At 46.3% G+C, this 24,921-nt stretch overlaps 1 protein-coding gene across 1 annotated transcript in view; it reads left to right on the forward strand.

Annotated features, from left to right (window-relative positions):
* Positions 1-5,848: 5,848 nt before the first annotated feature.
* LOC135538105 (vacuolar protein sorting-associated protein 8 homolog) overlaps positions 5,849-24,921 on the forward strand; it is a gene marked incomplete at its 3' end in the record, with an annotated part of 81,839 nt that continues 62,766 nt past the window's right edge. The window contains 13 exon segments of the mRNA XM_064964092.1: positions 5,849-6,039; positions 6,418-6,486; positions 6,676-6,806; positions 7,236-7,332; positions 8,053-8,085; positions 11,556-11,610; positions 12,248-12,459; positions 12,554-12,621; positions 15,632-15,720; positions 15,723-15,784; positions 20,032-20,091; positions 24,028-24,135; positions 24,263-24,343. Of these exon segments, the coding sequence (XP_064820164.1) occupies positions 5,968-6,039; positions 6,418-6,486; positions 6,676-6,806; positions 7,236-7,332; positions 8,053-8,085; positions 11,556-11,610; positions 12,248-12,459; positions 12,554-12,621; positions 15,632-15,720; positions 15,723-15,784; positions 20,032-20,091; positions 24,028-24,135; positions 24,263-24,343 (1,137 nt within the window).

Genomic DNA, 24,921 nt, shown 5'->3' on the forward strand with positions numbered 1-24,921 from the left:
GAAACCGGAGAGAAGTGTTTGATGTGGCCGTTGTCTCTCTGCTTTTGAAATCCATTCGACTCGATGGTTCTTTTCTCGCCGCGGGTTCAGCACCATTAAGGATGGGACAGCTCCCAGGCGCGGGCCCGTCTGGAACACCAGCGTGATGCAAGAAAGGGGGCGAGCATGGGCTGGCTCGTCTCATCTCGGATAGCAACAATATAACATTTGGGATGAATGAGATGAAATAATAGATTAAACAAGAATCCCAAACAGATATAGTATTTGACAATAACAGAATAATGTCAAACCTTGATTACATTGGGATAAGATCACACATCCCAGTGTGGGAAGACATGGGAACAGATTTAATAAATACTTTATTTTATTGATGATTTTCTGGTGATTTTACAGTCTTTTATGTCCAACAACGAAAATGATATATCAAAAAAACAAAACATAAATCTATTGGGGAAGGTAGGCTGTTCACATTTAGCAAACAAGTTGCTTAAACAAATACAACATATTTATGTATAGGTCTCAATTGGAGGTGTCTTATCATGCTATATGGGCTGTGGCTGTTGAATAATGCACAGCAGGCTATCCCCTATACACTAGGTATTTATATATTCTGGTCTGCCTAGTGTGCTTAGTGCCACACTACAGCCTTCCCTGAACCTGCTGAACCCTGGCAGTAAGCGACAGTACACACACACACACACACACACACACACACACACACACACACACACACACACACACACACACACACACACACACACACACACACCAGTAGAGTTGAATTCTCTCCATCTCCTTTCTCTTCAACATGTGTCCGAAGAGACAAGTGAGCAAGTCTGAGTGAGCGTGGCCCAAATGACACTCTATTCCCTACATAGTGCACTACTTTTGACCAGAGCCCTATGAGCTATACAAGGAAAAGGTGCCATTTGGGATGCAATCAGAGGAGTGGCCCACTCGCTGCTGCAGTTTCCCCCAGGACCAGGGAAATATGTCACACTGTTGTAGGACTTCCCACCACCACTAGCATTAACCCCAAACAATTTACACTGTTCAAGAAACTTCTCTTAATCGCCCGTGTTCTCTCTCTGTCTCTGTCTCTCTCTCTCTCTCTCTCTGTCTCTCTCTCTGTCTCAGTCTCTCTCTCTCTCTGTCTCTCTCTCTGTCTCTCTCTCTCTCTGTCTCTCTCTCTCTCTCTCTCTCTCTCTCTCTCTCTCTCTCTCTCTCTCTCTCTCGACAATGCAGAACAATTATGATTCTTTATCAATACTGTATGTTTGACACTGCTTGCAATGGCCAGTGCAGTGTGAGGGTCATCCTATCTGTCATATGACATAAGTCATTGTTACATCACACAATCTGACCTCGGGGTGTAGGCTACTGTCAGTGTGACTTCCTGCTCTGTGATGGAATATGAGTGTCCCTCACCTACTGTAATGTAGCCTGTCAGTATCTCTATCTTTCTGATAACAAAAACAAGGACTTTTAAAGGGGAAATCTGTGATTCCTACATATATTTTTAGACTTCTAAATTAATGACATATTATATACCCATTGATTCTTGAAGAATTTAACTTTTAATTGAGCTTAGTTCAACTGTCGTACCCCATCAGAACCCAAAATACAAGCTTGTTTTACTCCATTGTTTGTAAACAATGTAATTTCAATCAATGTCAGACTAATGTGCCATCTCCTTTTCTCTCTGAGCTGTCTGTGGTGCTGAATGCTGAATCTCTCTCTCCCCACTGATGCGTGGTTTATGTATATATTTCCGAGGATTCTGTGGTAACAATTGGGGCTTTAGAGAAAGAAACACATTATTCTCAAGGAAAGTTATCTTAAAAAGGGGATTACCCCATATTTCCTGCAGATCCACACAGATCCTCTGCTAAAACACACACACACACACACACACACGGTACATCCTCTCAGTAAAGCTTACACTGCTAGAGGGACTACTGTTTTCTGTCTGATGTCTTGTCTTACAGTGGGGCTTAAGTCTAGAGAAGTGACAGGCTGGCAGGCACAATATCCTAGATTACCCAAACTATACTGTACTATACTGTACTATACTGTACTGTACTATACTATATTGTACTGTACTGTACTGTACTTAGAGGCCTATGCAAAGAAAATTGATGCAGTATAAGACAACAGTAGTACAGTAGCATTTTGCCTGTGTGTGTGTGAGTGCGTGTCTGTGTGCCTGCCTCTGTGCGTGTGTGCACACAGCAGCCGTCGGTATGACCCCTACATAAGCCCCTCTCTGTACTGGGAACTAGGAGATGAAGCAGGCCCCTGAGGAATTCCATCTCTGCCAATTAGTGTTGCTGGTATCGTAGAGTCAAGCATGAAACACTAGCTTGCAGCCAGAGCCTAATGACCAGTGCTGGTATAAAAAGAGCACATGAATGATACAGTGATCAGGCCTCTTTACTTGTGAAAAGCATTATAATTGTTTATGTAGTAACCATAATTACAGTACTAACTTTTCCTGTATTCCTTTTCCTTGGGGCAACTGAGTATGAGCTTAGGCTAGAGCAATTAAATATTGGATAACTTTTCAGTTAGTTAAAAAAAATATATATTTCACTTGCTCAACACAACATTTCTACCACAAGCCTGTAGGTCTACCATCTCGAATTTCCTCATGCATATTTAAAAGTAACTCAACGAATAGTTATAAAGTAGGCTAGCTAACATTAGGAAGAAGATACATGCTCTCTACATAGAATTCCTAGGCGCTTGGCTTGGAGCAATTTAATGTAACACGTGGCGAACGTTGATGACGACGTTACCATGGTTACCAAGAATTTCCGATGTGACCGCTGATCCTCGGGTTCAAATAAAAGCCATATAGTTTGCCAACGTCCTACTAACAATTTTGGTAAGTTGAAGTAACGCTCTCACGAAGGAATTTTATGATAATGAAAGTTGCCTAAGTTAACACACTTCGTCATGGCTCAATTATTGCAACTTGACAGTAGTAGCTAACAAGCTAGCTAAAGCTAGCTGAGGTCCTCTGTCCAGTTTGTTCATTGGTACTGACAGTGGCACTTGACTTCGTTATGATGGAAGCTATTATTCGTTTTCTGGATGGAAATGATAAAGAATTACTGTTCATTCGAAGATTACATGTCCGTGCAACAATATCTTCTTCTTATTTCTGAATGAATACAGATAAAGTGGATCTGCAATGGACATCAATGATGTAGTCGTCCAGAAGCTTCACACATAGTATAGAACTGTGTTCTTCTCTATCAGAGGAATAGCTGGTGATCAAGAGGTAAGTGTCATTTATGTTTTACAGAATGGTATCTTCCACATTGCTATGGTTATTAGAGAATTGACATTGACCTCAATGACCGTACAGGTGAATGAAGACACTGGAGCCAGAGCCAAGATGGCAGCCATGGCAAGAAACATCTCCAAGGACTGGACCTACCTCTATGAGAGGCTCTTCTCCAAGCTGTCCGATGAGGGCTTCCACGACATGTGGAGCATTGGTGGCTTCCTCGTCGTATTCATTTTCTGCACCATCGTCATCACCCTGACTCTAGCTGTCATATTCAGCTGGTGCTGTGGCTGGTGCTTCGAACAGCCGATCCTGGGGTCCAGCAAGATCAGCGTGCTGCTCTCGCCACCAGAACTGTCCAGACAGAAGTCTATGCAGACACAGGCACCCAGTTTATCGAAACAGAGCCTGTCCAGACAGAAGTCTATGCAACCACAGACACCCAGTTTATCGAAACAGAGCCTGTCCAGACAGAAGTCTATGCAGCCACAGACACCCAGTTTATCGAAACAGAGCCTGTCCAGACAGAAGTCTATGCAGCCACAGACACCCAGTTTATCGAAACAGAGCCTGTCCAGACAGAAGTCTATGCAGCCACAGACACCCAGTTTATCGAAACAGAGCCTGTCCAGACAGAAGTCTATGCAGCCACAGACACCCAGTTTATTGAAACAGAGCCTGTCCAGACAGATATACACCTCGAGGTCTGTGATGGATCCAAAGCATCCCATAGAGTCTGTTTGGAATCCTAAGTCTGTGCCCGATGTGCAAAAGACTGAGAAAAGCAGCAAGAACAAGAAGTTTAAAGCTGGATCTGTGAAAGTAAAGAGTAAAATCCAACCTGCATCCAGGATTGTGAGGAACAGAGATGTACCAGTATAGCTTCGGGCTACCAGACCAAATCTGCTTTTCTACCTATGTGTCTGACGGACCTCTGTGACAGCCTCATTAGATGTTTCAAGTAAAGCCTTTCAATTTCAAGTTGTATTAGTCATCTGTGCAGGATACACATGGTATACACTGTCCAATGAAACGCTTGCTTGTATTTTTGCTTCAGTGTTTTGGAAACACGTAAGGTTAGGCTTATATGTAGTTGTTGTAGACATTTAGAGTCAAACATGACATTATTTGCAGGGGCCTGTCATTGATTTGTGCAAAAGACACATTTAAATGAAAAGGAGTCTCTGCACACTCAGGATCAATGCACAACTTTCTATTTATTTAGGCTGAGCATTCGGGTCGTCAGACCTTCATCAGTGCACAAGACACAGGCATCAACAACCAGGGTTGTGTAGGTTACTTTCTAAACGTAATCTATCACAGTTACTAGTCACCTGTCCAACACTGTAATTAGTAATGCAACTTTTGGATTACCAAAACTCAGTCATGTAATCTGATTACTTTCAGATACTTTTGGATTAATTTCCCCATTAGAAGAAGACTAAAAAGAGCCATCAAACGCATTTGGTGTGTCATCAGAGTGGTCTCTGATTGGTGGTCATCATTTGGTGTGTCATCATAGTGGTCTCTGATTGGTGGTCATCATTTGGTGTGTCATCATAGTGGTCTCTGATTGGTGGTCATCATAGTGGTCTCTGATTGGAGGTCATCATTTGGTGTATCATCATAGTGGTCTCTGATTGGTGGTCATTTGGTGTGTCATCATAGTAGTCTCTGATTGGTGGTCATCATTTGGTGTGTCATCATAGTGGTCTCTGACTTGTCATCAGACTCACTCAGGTGGAACGAACTTAAACTTGCTCCTTTTTTCGATGCTGAATTGAATGACCTTGAGAAAACAGAAAGCTGTATCTAAAGTATCTGTAATCTCATTACAATATTTTATCTGGTTACGGAACTGATGACAGTTGCAGTTTTTTGTAATCAGTTACTCCCCAACTCTGTCAACAACAATGAGAATGTCATTATTTTGCTGTCTACTTCTAAAACATTTGAAGATGATAAGATATTTTTTTTTGTCAAAGAAAATCTTATTCAAACCACAGACTTTTATTTGGGATCACACTCAAAAGATTGGTCACACTCATCACTTTCGCCTGTATTACTGAAATAGGACACAACGAGGCAGCATTTAGCTACTCTTGATCATTTCAACACCATGTTGTAGTTAATAGGCCAATGTAGGCTGTGTTTCGGACTCCCCCTGCTGGTTAAAAGCTGCAATTGCATTTCACAGATTCTTCATCCCTCCACCGCACATAAACCTCTTCCAAAGAGCCCATATTCCTAAATGGTTTCAGATTCGGAGTGCTGATCGAGGATCAGTTTTGACCTAATCCTAGATTTGAGATTATAAATACGGGCCGAGGACTCCTGGAATACCAGAGAGAGTATAACATATCTGGGAAATAGAGATGGGAAGCGAGCTGGCAATACTGAACTAATTCATTTCACTATAAAAAAAGTGTGAAGTATTTTACAAAATCCACACTTTTTTGTTGGTATTATTCGCTCAAGACAAAATGTTTCAGAACCTTTCCCAACGTTCCGAACACTGAACACACCCCTCGAGCCGTGACGTATCACGTGACACACAATTCTTCCGGTACAACAAGGAAGAGTGGAATCGGAGAGATGTGATACCGCTAACTTGCTAATAATGTAGCTATTGTTTCGTTGTGTATCTATATTAATATATTTGGCCTTTTACAATGTCAGAATCGCCAGATACACGCAGTTTGGTTTCTGCGTCATCCCAGCTCAATTTAATGGAAATAGATACGGTGAGTGGGACTGTCGCGCATATGGATGCTTCTCAACAGTTTTTGGTTTTCTTGATAGATAGCTAAACCTAGCATTTTTGGGGGGATAGATTCGCTAAATATGAGAGTTTGTTTGTGCAATTAAAGCTGTAGCTAGCATTAGTCTTATTTTGCTGGTTGTCAACTGTGTAGCTTGCTAGTGGGCTACTTTGTTGTCTTTTCTTTGGCTTAGCACAGCCATGTCTCTGCTATACTCTGCTAAAATCCGATTAAAGATCGCTAGATCCATATAATTAGGTAGAATAGTAATATAATGAGATGTCTGACTAGAGCGACCACGGAGATCGATAGACTTCATTGTGCTGAACACATATTGCATACCTTATCTATTCTCCTCAGATCGACGATAAAGAGTTTGACATTCCCCAAGTTGACACCCCGCCTACCCTGGAGAGCATCCTGAATGAGGTAACTGGCTCTCATCTTTCAATAACTCTACATATTCCATTTCAAATGCTGCAGGAATCTGACATCTTCTAGCTCCCGGACTTCTTACAGAACAATACAATGTTGTGTAAGGAAGTCAACACATTCTGGTAACCAGCCCTACATCCACATCTGGGCTAACAGTTGTGATACTTCCGTCTCCTGTTTTAGCCTGAGGATGAGGAGGAGCCCTTCATCCTGGAGGACACGTGTCTGCTGAACACAGAGAACATCGACGCCCACTCCTGTGAGACCTCCTCACTGGCCAGCTCTGACAGCGGAGACCGCACCCACCTCAAACGGTAACACACACACACACACACACACACACACACACACACTCTCAGCTATGTCTTACTATACTTGTGAGAGCTTTATGGGGACCATCAATTGATTCCCATTGAAAATGATGTTTTCCCTAAACCGAACCCTTAATTCTAATCCTAACCTTATACCCCTAAGTCTAAAATAACCTTTTTACAAGTGAGGACTGGCAAAATATCCTCACTTCCCTGAATTTTAGTTGGTTTGCTATTCTAGTGAGGACTTCTGGTACTCGCAAGTATGGTAAAATGTGTACACACACAGTTTTGTATCGCTATCCTTGTGGGGACCAAAGAATTGATTCCCAATCCAACATCCTATTTTCCCGAACACTAAATGTAACCTAAACCCTTAACCTCCTCATGGGCAGGTTTTTAACAGTCTATCCGTGTGGTGTGTGTGTGTAGGAAGAGGAAGACAGTGGAGCTCAGCACTACAGTCCATGGCTCTGTGCTCCGACACAGCATCCTGAAAGGCATCTCTGCTCAGATAGTCTCAGCCGCTGTGAGGCACACACCCACCACACACACCACACACCCACCACACACCACACCCACCACCACCACCACACACACCACACCCACCACACACACCACACACCCACCACACACCACACCCACCACCACCACCACACACACCAACACCACACACACCAACACCACACACACCAACACCACACACACACACACACACACCAACACCACACACACAACACCACACACACCACCACACACACCACCAACACCACACACACCAACACCACACACACCACCACCACCACACACACCCACCACCACCACACACACACCACAACACCACACACACACACCACCACCACCACACACACACCACAACACCACACACACACACCACCAACACCACACACACACCACCAACACCACACACCACCACCAACACCACACACCACCACCACAACACCACACACACACACCACCAACACCACCACACACACACACCACCAACACCACCACACACACACACCACCAACACCACCACACACACACACCACCAACACCACCAACACCACCACACACACACACCACCAACACCACCACACACACACACCACCAACACCACCACACACACACACCACCAACACCACCAACACCACACACACACACCACCAACACCACACACACAGCTTTCAATTTGTACATTTGTCATGCATCACTGAAATGTACTTTTTCCTTCCTTGTTCTTCAGGACAAAGTAGATGCTGGACTGCCAACTGCAGTAGTAAGTACAGTCATCACATACTATAGTGTAGTGCTGCTTTCACCCTTTCTACACTGTCTTCTCTGTTTCTACACTCTTCTCTCTGTTTCGACACTGTCTTCTCTCTGTTTCGACACTGTCTTCTCTCTGTTTCTAGACTGATCCCCTTCTCTCTGTTTCTAGATTGGTGCCCTTCTCTCTGTTTCTAGACTGGTGCCCTTCTCTCTGTTTCTAGACTGGTCCTCTTCTCTAGTTAAATGTCTTCTCTCTGTTTCTATACTGGTCCCCTTCTCTGTGTTTCTAGATTGGTGCCCTTCTCTCTGTTTCTAGATTGGTCGCCTTCTCTCTGTTTCTAGAAATGGTCCTTTCTTACTGTTTCTAGACTGGTCCTCTTCTCTAGTTTAATGTCTTCTCTCTGTTTCTAGACTGGTCCTCTTCTCTCTGTTTCTAGACTGGTCCCCTTCTCTCTGTTTCTAGACTGGTCCCCTTCTCTCTGTTTCTAGACTGGTCCCCTTCTCTCTGTTTCTAGACTGGTCCCCTTCTCTCTGTTTCTAGACTGGTCCCCTTCTCTCTGTTTCTAGACTGGTCCCCTTCTCTCTGTTTCTAGACTGGTCCCCTTCTCTCTGTTTCTAGACTGGTCCCCTTCTCTCTGTTTCTAGACTGGTCCTCTTTCTCTGTTTCTAGACTGGTCCTCTTTCTCTCTGTTTCTAGACTGGTCCTCTTTCTCTCTGTTTCTAGACTGGTCCTCTTTCTCTCTGTTTCTAGACTGGTCCTCTTTCTCTCTGTTTCTAGACTGGTCCTCTTTCTCTCTGTTTCTAGACTGGTCCTCTTTCTCTCTGTTTCTAGACTGGTCCTCTTTCTCTCTGTTTCTAGACTGGTCCTCTTTCTCTCTGTTTCTAGACTGGTCCTCTTTCTCTCTGTTTCTAGACTGGTCCTCTTTCTCTCTGTTTCTAGACTGGTCCTCTTTCTCTCTGTTTCTAGACTGGTCCTCTTTCTCTCTGTTTCTAGACTGGTCCTCTTTCTCTCTGTTTCTAGACTGGTCCTCTTTCTCTCTGTTTCTAGACTGGTCCTCTTTCTCTCTGTTTCTAGACTGGTCCTCTTTCTCTCTGTTTCTAGACTGGTCCTCTTTCTCTCTGTTTCTAGACTGGTCCTCTTTCTCTCTGTTTCTAGACTGGTCCTCTTCGTTTCTACATTGGTCTTCTTCTCTAGTTAAATGTCTTCTCTCTGTTTCTAGACTGGTCCCCTTCTCTCTGTTTCTAGACTGGTCCTCTTCTCTCTGTTTCTAGACTGGTCCTCTTCTCTGTTTCTAGACTGGTCCTCTTCTCTCTGTTTCTTGACTGGTCCTCTTCTCTAGTTAAATCTCTTCTCTCTTTTTCTAGACTGGTCCTCTTCTCTAGTTAAATGTCTTCTCTCTGTTTCTAGACTGGTCGTCTTCTCTAGTTAAATGTCTTCTCTCTGTTTCTTGACTGGTCCTCTTCTCTCTGTTTCTTGACTGGTCCTCTTCTCTCTGTTTCTAGACTGGTCCTCTTCTCTGTTTCTAGACTGGTCCCCTTCTTTCTGTTTCTAGACGGTCTTCTCTTCGTTTCTACATTGGTCTTCTTCTCTAGTTAAATGTCTTCTCTCTGTTTCTAGACTGGTCCCCTTCTCTCTGTTTCGAGACTGGTTCCCTTCTCTCTGTTTCTAGACGGTCTTCTCTTCGTTTCTACATTGGTCTTCTTCTCTAGTTAAATGTCTTCTCTCTGTTTCTAGACTGGTCCCCTTCTCTCTGTTTCTAGACTGGTCCCCTTCTCTCTGTTTCTAGACGGGTCCCCTTCTCTCTGTTTCTAGACTGGTCCCCTTCTCTCTGTTTCTAGACTGGTCCTCTTCTCTCTGTTTCTAGACTGGTCCTCTTCTCTCTGTTTCGAGACTGGTTCCTTCTCTCTGTTTCTAGACGGTCTTCTTCGTTTCTACATTGGTCTTCTTCTAGTTAAATGTCTTCTCTCTGTTTCTAGACTGGTCCCCTTCTCTCTGTTTCGAGACTGGTTCCCTTCTCTCTGTTTCTAGACTGTCTTCTTCGTTTCTACATTGGTCTTCTTCTCTAGTTAAATGTCTTCTCTCTGTTTCTAGACTGGTCCCCTTCTCTCTGTTTCTAGACTGGTCCCCTTCTCTGTTTCTAGACGGGTCCCCTTCTCTGTTTCTAGACGGGTCCACTTCTCTCTGTTTCTAGACTGGTCCTCTTCTCTCTGTTTCTAGACTGGTCCTCTTCTCTCTGTTTCTTGACTGGTCCTCTTCTCTAGTTAAATCTCTTCTCTCTTTTTCTAGACTGGTCCTCTTCTCTAGTTAAATGTCTTCTCTCTGTTTCTAGACTGGTCGTCTTCTCTAGTTAAATGTCTTCTCTCGGTTTCTTGACTGGTCCTCTTCTCTCTGTTTCTTGACTGGTCCTCTTCTCTCTGTTCCTAGACTGGTCCTCTTCTCTCTGTTTCTAGACTGGTCCTCTTCTTTCTGTTTCTAGACTGGTCCTCTTCTCTCTGTTTCTAGACTGGTCCTCTTCTCTCTGTTTCTACACTGGTCCCCTTCTCTCTGTTTCTACACGGTCTTCTCTTCTGTTTCTACATTGGTCTTCTTCTCTAGTTAAATGTCTTCTCTCTGTTTCTAGACTGGTCCCCTTCTCTCTGTTTCTAGACTGGTCCCCTTCTCTCTGTTTCTAGACTGGTCCCCTTCTCTCTGTTTCTACACGGTCTTCTCTTCGTTCTACATTGGTCTTCTTCTCTAGTTAAATGTCTTCTCTGTTTCTTGACTGGTCCCCTTCTCTCTGTTTCTAGACTGGTCCCCTTCTCTCTGTTTCTAGACTGGTCCCCTTCTCTGTTTCTAGACTGGTCCCTTCTCTTCGTTTCTACATTGGTCTTCTTCTCTAGTTAAATGTCTTCTCTCTGTTTCTAGACTGGTCCTCTTCTCTCTGTTTCTAGACTGGTCCTCTTCTCTGTTTCTAGACTGGTCCTCTTCTCTCTGTTTCTAGACTGGTCCCCTTCTCTCTGTTTCTACACGGTCTTCTCTTCGTTTCTACATTGGTCTTCTTCTCTTGTTAAATGTCTTCTCTCTGTTTCTAGACTGGTCCCCTTCTCTCTGTTTCTAGACGGGTCCCCTTCTCTCTGTTTCTAGACGGGTTGTCTTCTCTAGTTAAATGTCTTCTCTCTGTTTCTAGACTGGTTGTCTTCTCTAGTTAAATGTCTTCTCTCTGTTTCTTGACTGGTCCTCTTCTCTGTTTCTAGACTGGTCCTCTTCTCTCTGTTTCTAGACTGGTCCTCTTCTCTCTGTTTCTAGACTGGTCCTCTTCTCTCTGTTTCTAGACTGGTCCTCTTCTCTGTTTCTAGACTGGTCCTCTTCTCTCTGTTTCTAGACTGGTCCTCTTCTCTCTGTTTCTAGACTGGTCCTCTTCTCTCTGTTTCTAGACTGGTCCTCTTCTCTCTGTTTCTAGACTGGTACTCCTCTAGTTAAAAGTCTTCTGTTTCTAGACTGTGTCTGGTGTGATCGTAGTGGGAACGTCTCATGGCCTGGCTCTAGTGTTTGGTAAGTCCTTAACATATCAGTGATTAGTACTGCAGTCATATAATCATTGACATGAGCCAGTGCAATGCATGGTTAAGGACAAGGTAGTAACTAACTAACTAAGTTGAGGTTGTGTGAACTCTGAATTCAACTGAAGATTGTTATATATTTAGTTGGTTGTTTTCTCTCTGTCTGTCTGGGCAAACTCTGAATGGACAGGAAAAGGTACATGCCTCCAGTAGCTCTCTGTCTCTCTCTTTCTGTCTCGACTTCTGTCTCTCTGTCTCTGTCTCTCAGTACAGTCATATTGTAGACATTGGGCTCAACATCGGCATGTTATCATATTGTCTGCACGTGCTATTTCATTCCTCCGGGTGGTTTTTGAATAAGGTCGTTTGTCTATGTTGTTCATCCGGCTGGTCCAGACATGTGTTGTTGTATGTCGTGTGGTTGTCATTCACTACTGTGTTGCAGCATGTTTTTGGTTGATGCTGTCAGCAGAACATGTGTTTTGACTGATCTCCATATGTTTATAAAGACGGACTGTCCCCGTGTCTGTTGTTGTTCTACGACAGTATAAGAGTTAAGAGCGGCCTTTCCCAGAGTGCTTGGCTCCACAGCGTTGCCTGATGGGTAATGTTTTTTTTTCTTTCTTCAGATCTGAACCAGGCTCTCCGTTTGTGCTTGGGAAGCACGGCGACAGGGGCGGAGTTCGGAGCCGTCTCCGCCCTCAGCATCAACCACGACTGCACCCGGCTGCTCTGTGGCTTCGCCAAGGGACATATCACCATGTGGGATCTGGCCAATGGGAAGCTTCTGCGAACCATTACCGACGCCCACCCACCCGGCACCGCCATCTTACATGTGAAGGTAGTCTGTCTGTCTGTACAAGTCAAGTTGAATTGAAACGTGTCTTCTGCTCAGATCGTCTCTGTTGAACTCCTCGGTTGTCCCTCTCTCTCAGTTCACCGATGACCCTACGCTGGCAGTGTGCAACGACAGCGGTGGCTCTGTGTTTGAGCTGGCTTTCAGGTAATACTCATTTGTCCCCTCAGATTGTGTGTGTGTGTGAAGTTACCTGCAGTGACTGACAGGGGGCAGTATTGCTCTGCAGACACTAGGATTGATGTGCTGGTTGACTCAACATGCAGTCCCCGCGGACACTGTGGGCGGGTGGGTTTAGGGCCATGTAATACTGTGTGGATGAAGGGCGGGTGGGTGGCGTGTGCGGGTTGAATAAAGGGAAAACGATGCATCAAAAAAATCCATAAATGTATAATTAGTTTGCATATCTATCGGCTACATTGAGTTTTATCTCTCCTTGTGTTTATCTGGCATTAGTGTGTAAGCATCACTTTTAGGGCCAAATACAGTACAACAACATGAAGGTTTTATTGACAGCTGCACTCTGGTGAACATAGTGTAGGTGGATATTTAAACCAATGGGTGGAAACAGAGGCAGACAGGACGTTCTGTAGCCTGTTGCAGCCCACAAAAGACAAACAGGACGTTCTGTAGCCTGTTGCAGCCCACAAAAGACAAACAGGACGTTCTGTAGCCTGTTGCAGCCCACAAAAGACAAACAGGACGTTCTGTAGCCTGTTGCAGCACACAAAAGACAAACAGGACGTTCTGTAGCCTGTTGCAGCCCACAAAAGACAAACAGGACGTTCTGTAGCCTGTTGCAGCACACAAACAGGACATTCTGTAGCCTGTTTCCGTCCACAAACAGGACAAAACATCAAAATAAAGAACAATAGTAGGCAGTAGCAACCAAAAGTCTACCAAATACAAACACATCAAGACTATAACAGGCCCAGACTATAACAGACTATAACAGGCCCAGACTATAACAGTCTATAACAGACTATAACAGGCCCAGACTATAACAGTCTATAACAGACTATAACAGGCCCAGACTATAACAGTCTATAACAGACTATAACAGGCCCAGACTATAACATTTTAACAGGCCCGGTCTGTAACAGGCCCGGAATATAACAGGCCCAGTCTATTACAGACTATAACAGGCTCAGACTATAACAGACCATAACAGGCCCAGACTATAACAGGCCCAGACCATAACAGGCCCAGACCATAACAGGCCCAGACTATAACGGTCTATAACAGGCCTGGTATATAACAGGCCCGGTATACAGTGGGGCAAAAAGTATTTAGTCAGCCACCAATTGTGCAAGTTCTCCCACTTAAAAAGATGAGAGGCCTGTAATTTTCATCATAGGTACACTTCAACTATGACAGACAAAATGAGAAAAAAATCCAGAAAATAACATTTTTTAATTAGGTTAGGGTCGGGTGGGTTGTGGTTAGGTTTAGGGTCAGGTTAGGGTCGGGTGAGGTTATGGTTAACGTCTGGTGTGGGCGGTTGTGGACGGAATTCATCTCCCAGTGTCTGGTGGAAAGCAGACTGAACCAGGTTTTCCTCTTGGATTTTGCCTGTGCTTAGTTATATTACATTTATGGGTTTATCCTGAAAGATGACAAGCATACTCATGACATGATGCAGCCACCACTATGCTTTAAAATATGGAGAGTGGTCCTCAGTAATGTGTCTTTCTTTAGCAGTATTACTTTAGTGCCTTGTTGCAAACGGGATGTATGTTTTGTAATATTTGTATTCTGTACAGGCTTCCTTTTCACTCAATTAGGTTATTATTGTGGAGTAACTACGATGTTGTTGACCCATCCTCAGTTTTCTCCTAACACGGCCATTAAACTCTGTAACTGTTTTTTAAAGTAACCATTGGCCTCATGGTGAAATCCCTGAGCAGTTTCCTTCCTCTCCAGCAACTGAGTTAGGAAGGACGCCTGTATCTTTGTAGTGACACCATCCATATTGTAATAAATAACTTCACCATGCTGAAAGGAATATTTAATGTCTTATTTGTTTTACCCATCTACCAATAGGTGCCCTTCTTAGTGAGGCATTGGAAAACCTCCCTGGTCTTTGTGGTTGAATCTGTGTTTGAAATTCTTTGCTCTACTGAAGGGACCTTACAGATAATTGTATGAGTTGGGTACAGAGATGAGGTACACACTACTATTGCAACTTGTTAAGCACATTTTTACTCCAGTACTTATTTCGGCTTGCAACAACAAAGGGGTTGATTACTTATTGACTCAAAACATTTCAGCTTTTCATGTTAAATTTAATTAGTAAAAATAATAATAAAACATAATAATCCACTTTGACATTATGGGGTATATTGTGACAAAAACATCTAAATGTAATCCATTTTAAATTCAGGCTGTAACACAACAGAATGTGGAGGATGTCGAGGGGTGTGAATACTTCCCGAAGGTCCTGGAGTTGGTTTGTTTTGGACCCTCACATGGTCTTCCTACACATTCAAGCACCCCTGTCACTGTCTGTAGCCACAGTCTAACAGTACATTATTTTAATGAGGTATTACAGCGAGACAGGGAGGGAGGGAGTGTAATGAGGTGAGACAGGGAGGGTGTGTGTGTGTGTGTGTGTGTAATGAGGAATTACAGTGAGACAGAATGACCCCTGCTCTGTTTGACATTATTATACAAAGCTGTCTCTCTTATTCAGGTCAGATTAATGGAAATGGGGGGAGAAGTACTGTTTTGGTTTTCTGGCTTCTCTGTGTCCCAAATGGCTCCCTATAAAGTGCACTACATCTGACCAGGGCCCATAGGGTTCCATTTGGGACTCATGCACTCTGTTCTGTACTGCGTGTGTGTATGTCAGAATGTGAGGGCTTTAGGGGAAATAGGATATTCAATATTGTTCTAATGAACCACAGTCCCACTTTGGGACTGGAGTTATGTTTATTTTGTTAGTCTGTGAGGAGCTTGTTTTAAAAAAAATATCTTTAGTTGTTTTGTTCTCTCTCACTCTCCTTTCCCTCCTCCCTCTTCTCTCTCTCCTCCCTCTTCTCCCCCTCCTCCTCTCTTCTCCCTCTCTCTCTCTCTCTCTCTCTCTCTCTCTCTCTCTCTCTCTCTCTCTCTCTCTCTCTCTCTGTCTCTGTCTCTGTCTCTCTCTCTCTGCGTGTAGGAGGTTGATGGGGATGCGTACATGTGAGTCTCGTTGTCTGTTCAGTGGCTCTAAGGGAGAGGTGTGTAATGTGGAGCCTCTCCTTACCGCCCGGACCTGAAGGATCACCCCATCACACAGTACTCTCTCCTGGCCATGGCCTCTCTTACTAAGGTAAACCCTGTACCAGGTTTCCCCAACTGGCGACAATTATTTGACCCCCCTTGTTTTCTGAGCCAAAAAATACAACTTATTTTTATTAAAATATTTTATTGTTGGACAAAAAAAACTGTAAAATCACCAGCAAATCAGCTCCAAATGACTTTTCATTCTGGAAATATGTTCCCTAGTATTCCCATAATAGAGAGAGGGATACACTGAGTGGCCAGTTTATTAGGTACACCCCCCTCCCTGTTCACCAAAATGGTTTGCTCCTACAGACAGTGAGTCATGTGACTTGCTATATAAAGCAGGCATCAAGGCGTTCAGTTACTTGATTGAACGTTAGAACGACCTAAGCGACGTGGTAAGATCATCGGTTCCAGGGTCTCAGAAACTGACAGCCTCCTTGGCTTTTCACGCACGATCATCTCTAGTGTTTTTATTTTACCTTTATTTAACTAGGCAAGTCAGTTAAGAACAAATTCTTATTTTCAATGACGGCCTCGGGAACAGTGGGTTAACTGCCTGTTCAGGGGCAGAACGACGGATTTGTACCTTGTCAGCTCGGGGATTTGAATTTACAACCTTTCGGTTACTAGTACAACACTCTAACCACTAGGCTACCCTGTCGCCTCTACACTCTAACCACTAGGCTACCCTGTCGCCTCTACACTCTAACCACTTGGCTACCCTGCCGCCTCTACACTCTAACCACTAGGCTACCCTGTCGCCTCTACACTCTAACCACTAGGCTACCCTGTCGCCTCTACACTCTAACCACTAGGCTACCCTGTCGCCTCTACACTCTAACCACTAGGCTACCCTGTCGCCTCTACACTCTAACCACTAGGCTACCCTGTCGCCTCTACACTCTAACCACTAGGCTACCCTGTCGCCTCTACACTCTAACCACTAGGCTACCCTGTCGCCTCTACACTCTAACCACTAGGCTACCCTGTCGCCTCTACACTCTAACCACTAGGCTACCCTGTCGCCTCTACACTCTAACCACTAGGCTACCCTGTCGCCTCTACACTCTAACCATTAGGCTACCCTGTCGCCTCTACACTCTAACCACTAGGCTACCCTGTCGCCTCTACACTCTAACCACTAGGCTACCCTGTCGCCTCTACACTCTAACCACTAGGCTACCCTGTCGCCTCTACACTCTAACCACTAGGCTACCCTGTCGCCTCTACACTCTAACCACTAGGCTACCCTGTCGCCTCTACACTCTAACCACTAGGCTACCCTGTCGCCTCTACACTCTAACCACTAGGCTACCCTGTCGCCTCTACACTCTAACCACTAGGCTACCCTGTCGCCTCTACACTCTAACCACTAGGCTACCCTGCCGCCTCACACTCTAACCACTAGGCTACCCTGCCGCCTCTACACTCTAACCACTAGGCTACCCTGCCGCCTCTACACTCTAACCACTAGGCTACCCTGCCGCCTCTACACTCTAACCACTAGGCTACCCTGTTGCCTCTACACTCTAACCACTAGGCTACCCTGTCGCCTCTACACTCTAACCACTAGGCTACCCTGTCGCCTCTACACTCTAACCACTAGGCTACCTGTCGCCTCTACACTCTAACCACTAGGCTACCCACTAGGCTGGCCACAAACAAGCAAATAATGGCATCTGAACGGCCTCTCAGAACACACAACTCATCGCTCCACGGATCCCAGCAGACGGCCACACCGACTTCCTATCAGCTACAAACAAGGAGAAACGGCTGCAGTGGGCAGGCCATCACCAACACTGGACAGCTAAGGAGAGGAAAAACACTGCCTGGTCTGATGAATGTTTCGTCATGGCGATGGCAGTCAGGATGTGGTGTAAGCAGTCATGACCTCTGCCTGGGGTCAAAGGTAAAGGCTGGTGGTGTATTCCTGCCACGCGTTAGGGTCCCTGTTCCTGCCACGCGTTAGGGTCCCTGCCACGCGTTAGGGTCCATGTTCCTGCCACGCGTTAGAGTCCCTGTTCCTGCCGCGCGTTAGGGTCCCTGTTCCTGCCACGCGTTAGGGTCCCTGTTCCTGCCGCGCGTTAGGGTCCCTGTTCCTGCCGCGCGTTAGGGTCCCTGTTCCTGCCGCGCGTTAGGGTCCCTGTTCCTGCCGCGCGTTAGGGTCCCTGTTCCTGCCGCGTTAGGGTCCCTGTTCCTGCCGCGCGTTAGGGTCCCTGTTCCTGCCGCGCGTTAGGGTCCCTGTTCCTGCCGCGCGTTAGGGTCCCTGTTCCTGCCGCGCGTTAGGGTCCCTGTTCCTGCCGCGCGTTAGGGTCCCTGTTCCTGCCGCGCGTTAGGGTCCCTGTTCCTGCCGCGCGTTAGGGTCCCTGTTCCTGCCGCGCGTTAGGGTCCCTGTTCCTGCCGCGCGTTAGGGTCCCTGTTCCTGCCGCGCGTTAGGGTCCCTGTTCCTGCCGCGCGTTAGGGTCCCTGCCGCGTTAGGGTCCCTGCCGCGCGTTAGGGTCCCTGCCGCGCGTTAGGGTCCCTGCCGCGCGTAAGGGTCCCTGCCGCGCGTAAGGGTCCCTGCCGCGTAAGGGTCCCTGCCGCGCGTAAGGGTCCCGTTCCTGCCATGCGTTATCGTCCCTTGATACCAATTGAGCAACGTTTCCATGTCCTGGAAAATTCAGGGTGTTCTGGTGGCAAAGGGGGGTCTGACCCAGTACTAGATGGGTTACCTAATCAACTGGCCACAGAGTGGACGTGATCGTATACAAAATGTAAGCAAGGTTTGAAATGTTTATGTTTAAGTCAGATGTTACATCTGTTTGGGCTTCTTAGGGCAATTCGCAGTCTACAAATGATTTGTCATTATGTTCTGGACCCCTGACCATCTGCTAAAGAATAAACAGCCCCGCAGCTGAATCTGGTTGATGACCCTGTCCTACACACTACACACTACACCCTATACACTACACACTACACCCTATACCCTATACACTACACACTACACCCTATACACTACACACTACACCCTATACACTACACACTATACACTACACCCTACACACTACACACTACACCCTACACACTACACCCTACACACTACACCCTATACACTACACACTACACCCTATACGCTACACACTATACCCTATACGCAACACACACTATACCCTATACACTACACCCTACACACTACCCTATACACTACACACTATACACTACACCCTACACACAAAACCTACACACTACACCCTACCCACTACACCCTACACACTACACCCTACACACTACACCCTACACACTATACCCTACACACTATACCCTACACACTATACCCTACACACTATACCCTACACACTATACCCTACACACTACACATTATACACTATACCCTAAACACTATACACTACACACTATACCCTACACACTACACATTATACACTACACACTATACTCTACATTATACACTATACACTACACACTATACCCTACACATTATACACTATACACTATACCCTACACACTACACCCTGTCACACAGTGCTCCCTACTGTCTATGACATCCCTCACCAAACACCACACACTCCATCTTCAGTGTGTTCTACAAGACTACAGTTTGTGTTGTGTCTTTCACAACCTACAGTTCACCCTACAGTCTGTTCTATGCTAGGGGACACATGACATTGACACCCTACAGTCTGTTCTATGCTAGGGGACACATGACATTGACACCATACAGTCTGTTCTATACTAGGGGACACATGACATTGACACCCTACAGTCTGTTCTATACTAGGGGACACATGACATTGACACCCTACAGTCTGTTCTATACTAGGGGACACATGACATTGACACCCACAGTCTGTTCTATACTAGGGGACATATGACATTGACACCCTACAGTCTGTTCTATACTAGAGGACACATGACATTGACACCATACAGTCTGTTCTATACTAGTGGACACATGACATTGACACCCTACAGTCTGTTCTATACTAGGGGACACATGACATTGACACATGACATTGACACCCTACAGTCTGTTCTATACTAGGGGACACATGACATTGACACCCTACAGTCTGTTCTATACTAGTGGACACATGACATTGACACCCTACAGTCTGTTCTATACTAGAGGACACATGACATTGACACCATACAGTCTGTTCTATACTAGGGGACACATGACATTGACACCCTACAGTTAACAGTAAACTATGTCATTGTTATTTTTGTCTTGCTCTTCAATTCCACTGAGAATATTTGTCTGTTTTCAATCCAACACGAACTTGTTCCTTTCAGATTCTAGTGATCGGACTGAAGCCTTCTCTCAAAGTGTGGATGACATTTCCCTATGGCAAGGTACCTCTTCTCTCATCTAGGTCTTCTCCCTCACAACCCTTCCTCTCTCTCGTTGTCCTTCTCTGACCTCTCTTCTCCCTCACAACCCTTCCTCTCTCTCGTTGTCCTTCTCTGACCTCTCTTCTCCCTCAACCCTTCCTCTCTCTCGTTGTCCTTCTCTGACCTCTCTTCTCCCTCACAACCCTTCCTCTCTCGTTGTCCTTCTCTGACCTCTCTTCTCCCTCAACCCTTCCTCTCTCTCGTTATCCTTCTCTGACCTCTCCTCTCCCCCACAACCCTTCCTCTCTCTCGTTATCCTTCTCTGACCTCTTTCTCCCTCACAACCCTTCCTCTCTCTCGTTGTCCTTCTCTGACCTCTCTTCTCCCTCAACCCTTCCTCTCTCTCGTTGTCCTTCTCTGACCTCTCTTCTCCCTCAACCCTTCCTCTCTCGTTGTCCTTCTCTGACCTCTCTTCTCCCTCAACCCTTCCTCTCTCTCGTTGTCCTTCTCTGACCCCTCTTCTCCCTCAACCCTTCCTCTCTCTCGTTATCCTTCTCTGACCTCTCTTCTCCCTCACAACCCTTCCTCTCTCTCGTTGTCCTTCTCTGACCTCTCTTCTCCCTCAACCCTTCCTCTCTCTCTCTCGATTATCCTTCTCTGACCTCTCTTCTCCCTCAACCCTTCCTCTCTCTCGTTATCCTTCTCTGACCTCTCCTCTCCCTCACAACCCTTCCTCTCTCTCGTTGTCCTTCTCTGACCTCTCTTCTCCCTCACAACCCTTCCTCTCTCTCGTTGTCCTTCTCTGACCTCTCTTCTCCCTCCCAACCCTTCCTCTCTCTCGTTGTCCTTCTCTGACCTCTCTTCTCCCTCACAACCCTTCCTCTCTCTCGTTGTCCTTCTCTGACCTCTCTTCCCCCTCAACCCTTCCTCTCTCGTTATCCTTCTCTGACCTCTCCTCTCCCTCACAACCCTTCCCCTCTCCCGCTCTCCTTCCCACCCTCTCTGTGACCTCTTCCCTGTTGCTTGCTCTAATGGTCTCTTGCCTCACTGTAGAACGCCGCTAAAGACCCATCATGTTTTTATACTCATCTCTCACCCTTTATTGGATGTCACAATCATAACATGTCTACCTGCTGCAAGGAACAGAACAGGAGATTGGAGGTGGGGGGGGGCACTATAGACGCTGCCTGGCTAGGAACAGGACAGGAGATTGGAGGTGGGGGGGCACTATAGACGCTGCCTGGCTAGGAACAGGACAGGAGATTGGAGGTGGTGGGGGGCACAATATACACTGCCTGGCTAGGAACAGGACAGGAGATTGGAGGTGGTGGGGGGGGCACAATATACACTGCCTGGCTAGGAACAGGACAGGAGATTGGAGGTGGGGGGGGCACTAAAGACGCTGCCTGGCTAGGAACAGGACAGGAGATTGGAGGTGGGGGGGTTACTATAGACGCTGCTTGGCTAGGAACAGGACAGGAGATTGGAGGTGGGGGTTACTATAGACGCTACCTGGCTAGGAACAGGACAGGAGATTGGAGGTGGGGGGCACTATAGACGCTGCCTGGCTAGGAACAGAACAGGAGATTGGAGGTGGGGGGCACTAGACGCTGCCTGGCTAGGAACAGGACAGGAGATTGGAGGTGGGGGTTACTATAGACGCTGCCTGGCTAGGAACAGAACAGGAGATTGGAGGTGGGGGGCACTAGACGCTGCCTGGCTAGGAACAGGACAGGAGATTGGAGGTGGGGGGCACTATAGACGCTGCCTGGCTAGGAACAGGACAGGAGATTGGAGGTGGGGGGAACTATAGACGCTGCCTGGCTAGGAACAGGACAGGAGATTGGAGGTGGGGGGGGGCACTATAGACGCTGCCTGGCTAGGAACAGGACAGGAGATTGGAGGTGGGGGGGGCACTATAGACGCTGCCTGGCTAGGAACAGAACAGGAGATTGGAGGTGGGGGGGGCACTATAGACGCTGCCTGGCTAGGAACAGGACAGGTTATTGGAGGTGGGGGGTTACTATAGACACTGCCTGGCTAGGGACAGGACAGGAGGTTGGAGGTGGGGGGTTACTATAGACGCTGCCTGGCTAGGGACAGGACAGGAGGTTGGAGGTGGGGGGGGGGCACTATAGACGCTGCCTGGCTAGGAACAGGACAGGAGATTGGAGGTGGGGGGCACTATAGACGCTGCCTGGCTAGGGACAGGACAGGAGGTTGGAGGCTTGGGGGGGGAACTATAGACGCTGCCTGGCTAGGAACAGAACAGGAGATTGGAGGTGGGGGGGGAACTATAGACGCTGCCTGGCTAGGAACAGGACAGGAGAAAGGCCCTGTAATTTCTATTCATTGTATAAAGATTCAGCTATTTGCTGAACTGATTAAAGTCCATCAGTCTTCATCATACTCTGTGCTTGTGCCAGTAATAAGGTTTGGTTCACATACAGCAGGCAGACAGAATATAAAGGACGTTGATTTTGTAAAGGCTGGAGGACATTGTTGGAGAATCCTTTTGTTCCAACAAACCCTTGGTCCTAAGCCGTCGCCCCAGTGCCCCTGGGCCTCGGTTTAGGTTCTTCGTATGAGGGTTATTTACCTCATCCTCCACCAGTTTGTAGCACCCACCTCGCTGATACACACTACACCCTGGCAACCGTTTCATACACCACAGTGCTCACCGTGCATTGGCTGTCCTATTGGAACGGCTAGAAATGGCACCCTGGTCTAAAGTAGTGCACTATAAAGGGAGTAGGGTGTCATTTAACCTGGTCTACAGTAGTGCACTATATAGGGAATAGGGTGTCATTTAACCTGGTCTAACGTAGTGCACTATAAAGGGAATAGGGTGTCATTTAACCTGGTCTAAAGTAGTGCACTATAAAGGGAATAGGGTGCCATTTGCCCTGGTCTAAAGTTGCGCACTATAAAGGGAATAGGGTGACATTTAACCTGGTCTAAAGTAGTGCACTATATAGGGAATAGGGTGCCATTTGCCCTGGTCTAAAGTAGTGCACTATATAGGGAATAGGGTGCCATTTGGGACACTGATGACTAAGACCTGTGCACTATAAAGGGAATAGGGTGTCATTTGCCCTGGTCTAAAGTAGTGCACTATAAAGGGAGTAGGGTGTCATTTAACCTGGTCTACAGTAGTGCACTATATAGGGAATAGGGTGTCATTTAACCTGGTCTAACGTAGTGCACTATAAAGGGAATAGGGTGCCATTTAACCTGGTCTAAAGTAATGCACTATAAAGGGAATAGGGTGTCATTTGCCCTGGTCTAAAGTAGTGCACTATAAAGGGAATAGGGTGTCATTTGCCCTGGTCTAAAGTAGTGCACTATATAGGGAATAGGGTGCCATTTGCCCTGGTCTAAAGTAGTGCACTATATAGGGAATAGGGTGCCATTTGCCTTGGTCTAAAGTAGTGCACTATATAGGGAATAGGGTGTCATTTGCCCTGGTCTAAAGTAGTGCACTATATAGGGAATAGGGTGCCATTTGCCCTGGTCTAAAGTAGTGCACTATATAGGGAATAGGGTGTCATTTGCCCTGGTCTAAAGTAGTGCACTATATAGGGAATAGGGTGCCATTTGCCCTGGTCTAAAGTAGTGCACTATAAAGGGAATAGGGTGTCATTTGCCCTGGTCTAAAGTAGTGCACTATAGGGAATAGGGTGCCATTTGCCCTGGTCTAAAGTAGTGCACTATATAGGGAATAGGGTGCCATTTGCCCTGGTCTAAAGTAGTGCACTATATAGGGAATAGGTGTCATTTGCCCTGGTCTAAAGTAGTGCACTATAAAGGGAATAGGGTGTCATTTGCCCTGGTCTAAAGTAGTGCACTATATAGGGAATAGGGTGTGGTTTGCCCTGGTCTAAAGTAGTGCACTATAAAGGGAATAGGGTGCCATTTGGGACACTGATGACTAAGACCTGTCTATTGTTGTTGCAGACGGACCCGACCAGTGTTCCCCAGCTGGCCTGGCAGTTTGTCCCCGTTCAGAAGGTGGTCAACCCCGTCCTGGCATTCTGCAGAGGAGACACCGTACACTTCCTGCTGGTAACACCTCACTTCCGGTTTACTTCCTGGTTACCATTATTCCTTGTTTAGCAAACAATAACAATAGATTTTTTTGTTGTTGTTGTAAATCGACTGTCCTGTTGACTGACTGACTGTTTGTGTCCAGGTGAAGAAGGATGAGACCGGAACCATCCATGTCATCAAGCAAAGACATCTGCAGCTGACCTGTGACATCATCAGTCTGAATGTAAGTTCCGCATGATGTCACTTCAGGATCTGTCTATCTTTCCAGGCCACATCTCTTCTTGTTTAGCCCTCTGCCCTTCTCCGTCCCCTCCTCTTATCCTCACTGAATGGGCGTGTTTGACGTCGCAGCTGATTTGACATTCTTAGTCAAGACTGACTGATCTACAAAGCACCTTGCATTATAAATAACTACTCAATATTATTTGTCGATCAGTCAGACAGTCACAATTTACTCAAGGTCTCTCTGTCGCCATTGTTCTGTCGCGCTTTCTGGTTCTGGCTCTGCCTCTCTGTTATTATCCCCTCCTTCACCTCCTGCCTCTGTTATTATCCCTCTCCTTCACCCCCTGCCTCTCTGTTGTTATCCCCTCCTTCACCCCCTGCCTCTCTGTTATTATCCCCTCCTTCACCCCTGCCTCTCTGTTATTATCCCTCTCCTTCACCCCCTGCCTCTCTGTTATTATCCCTCTCCTTCACCCCCCTGCCTCTCTGTTATTATCCCTCTCCTTCACCCCCTGCCTCTCTGTTATTATCCCCCTCCTTCACCCCTGCCTCTGTTATTATCCCTCTCCTTCACCC

This window comes from Oncorhynchus masou, unplaced genomic scaffold, assembly GCF_036934945.1.
Source record: "Oncorhynchus masou masou isolate Uvic2021 unplaced genomic scaffold, UVic_Omas_1.1 unplaced_scaffold_908, whole genome shotgun sequence".
NCBI classification, from domain to species: domain Eukaryota; kingdom Metazoa; phylum Chordata; class Actinopteri; order Salmoniformes; family Salmonidae; genus Oncorhynchus; species Oncorhynchus masou.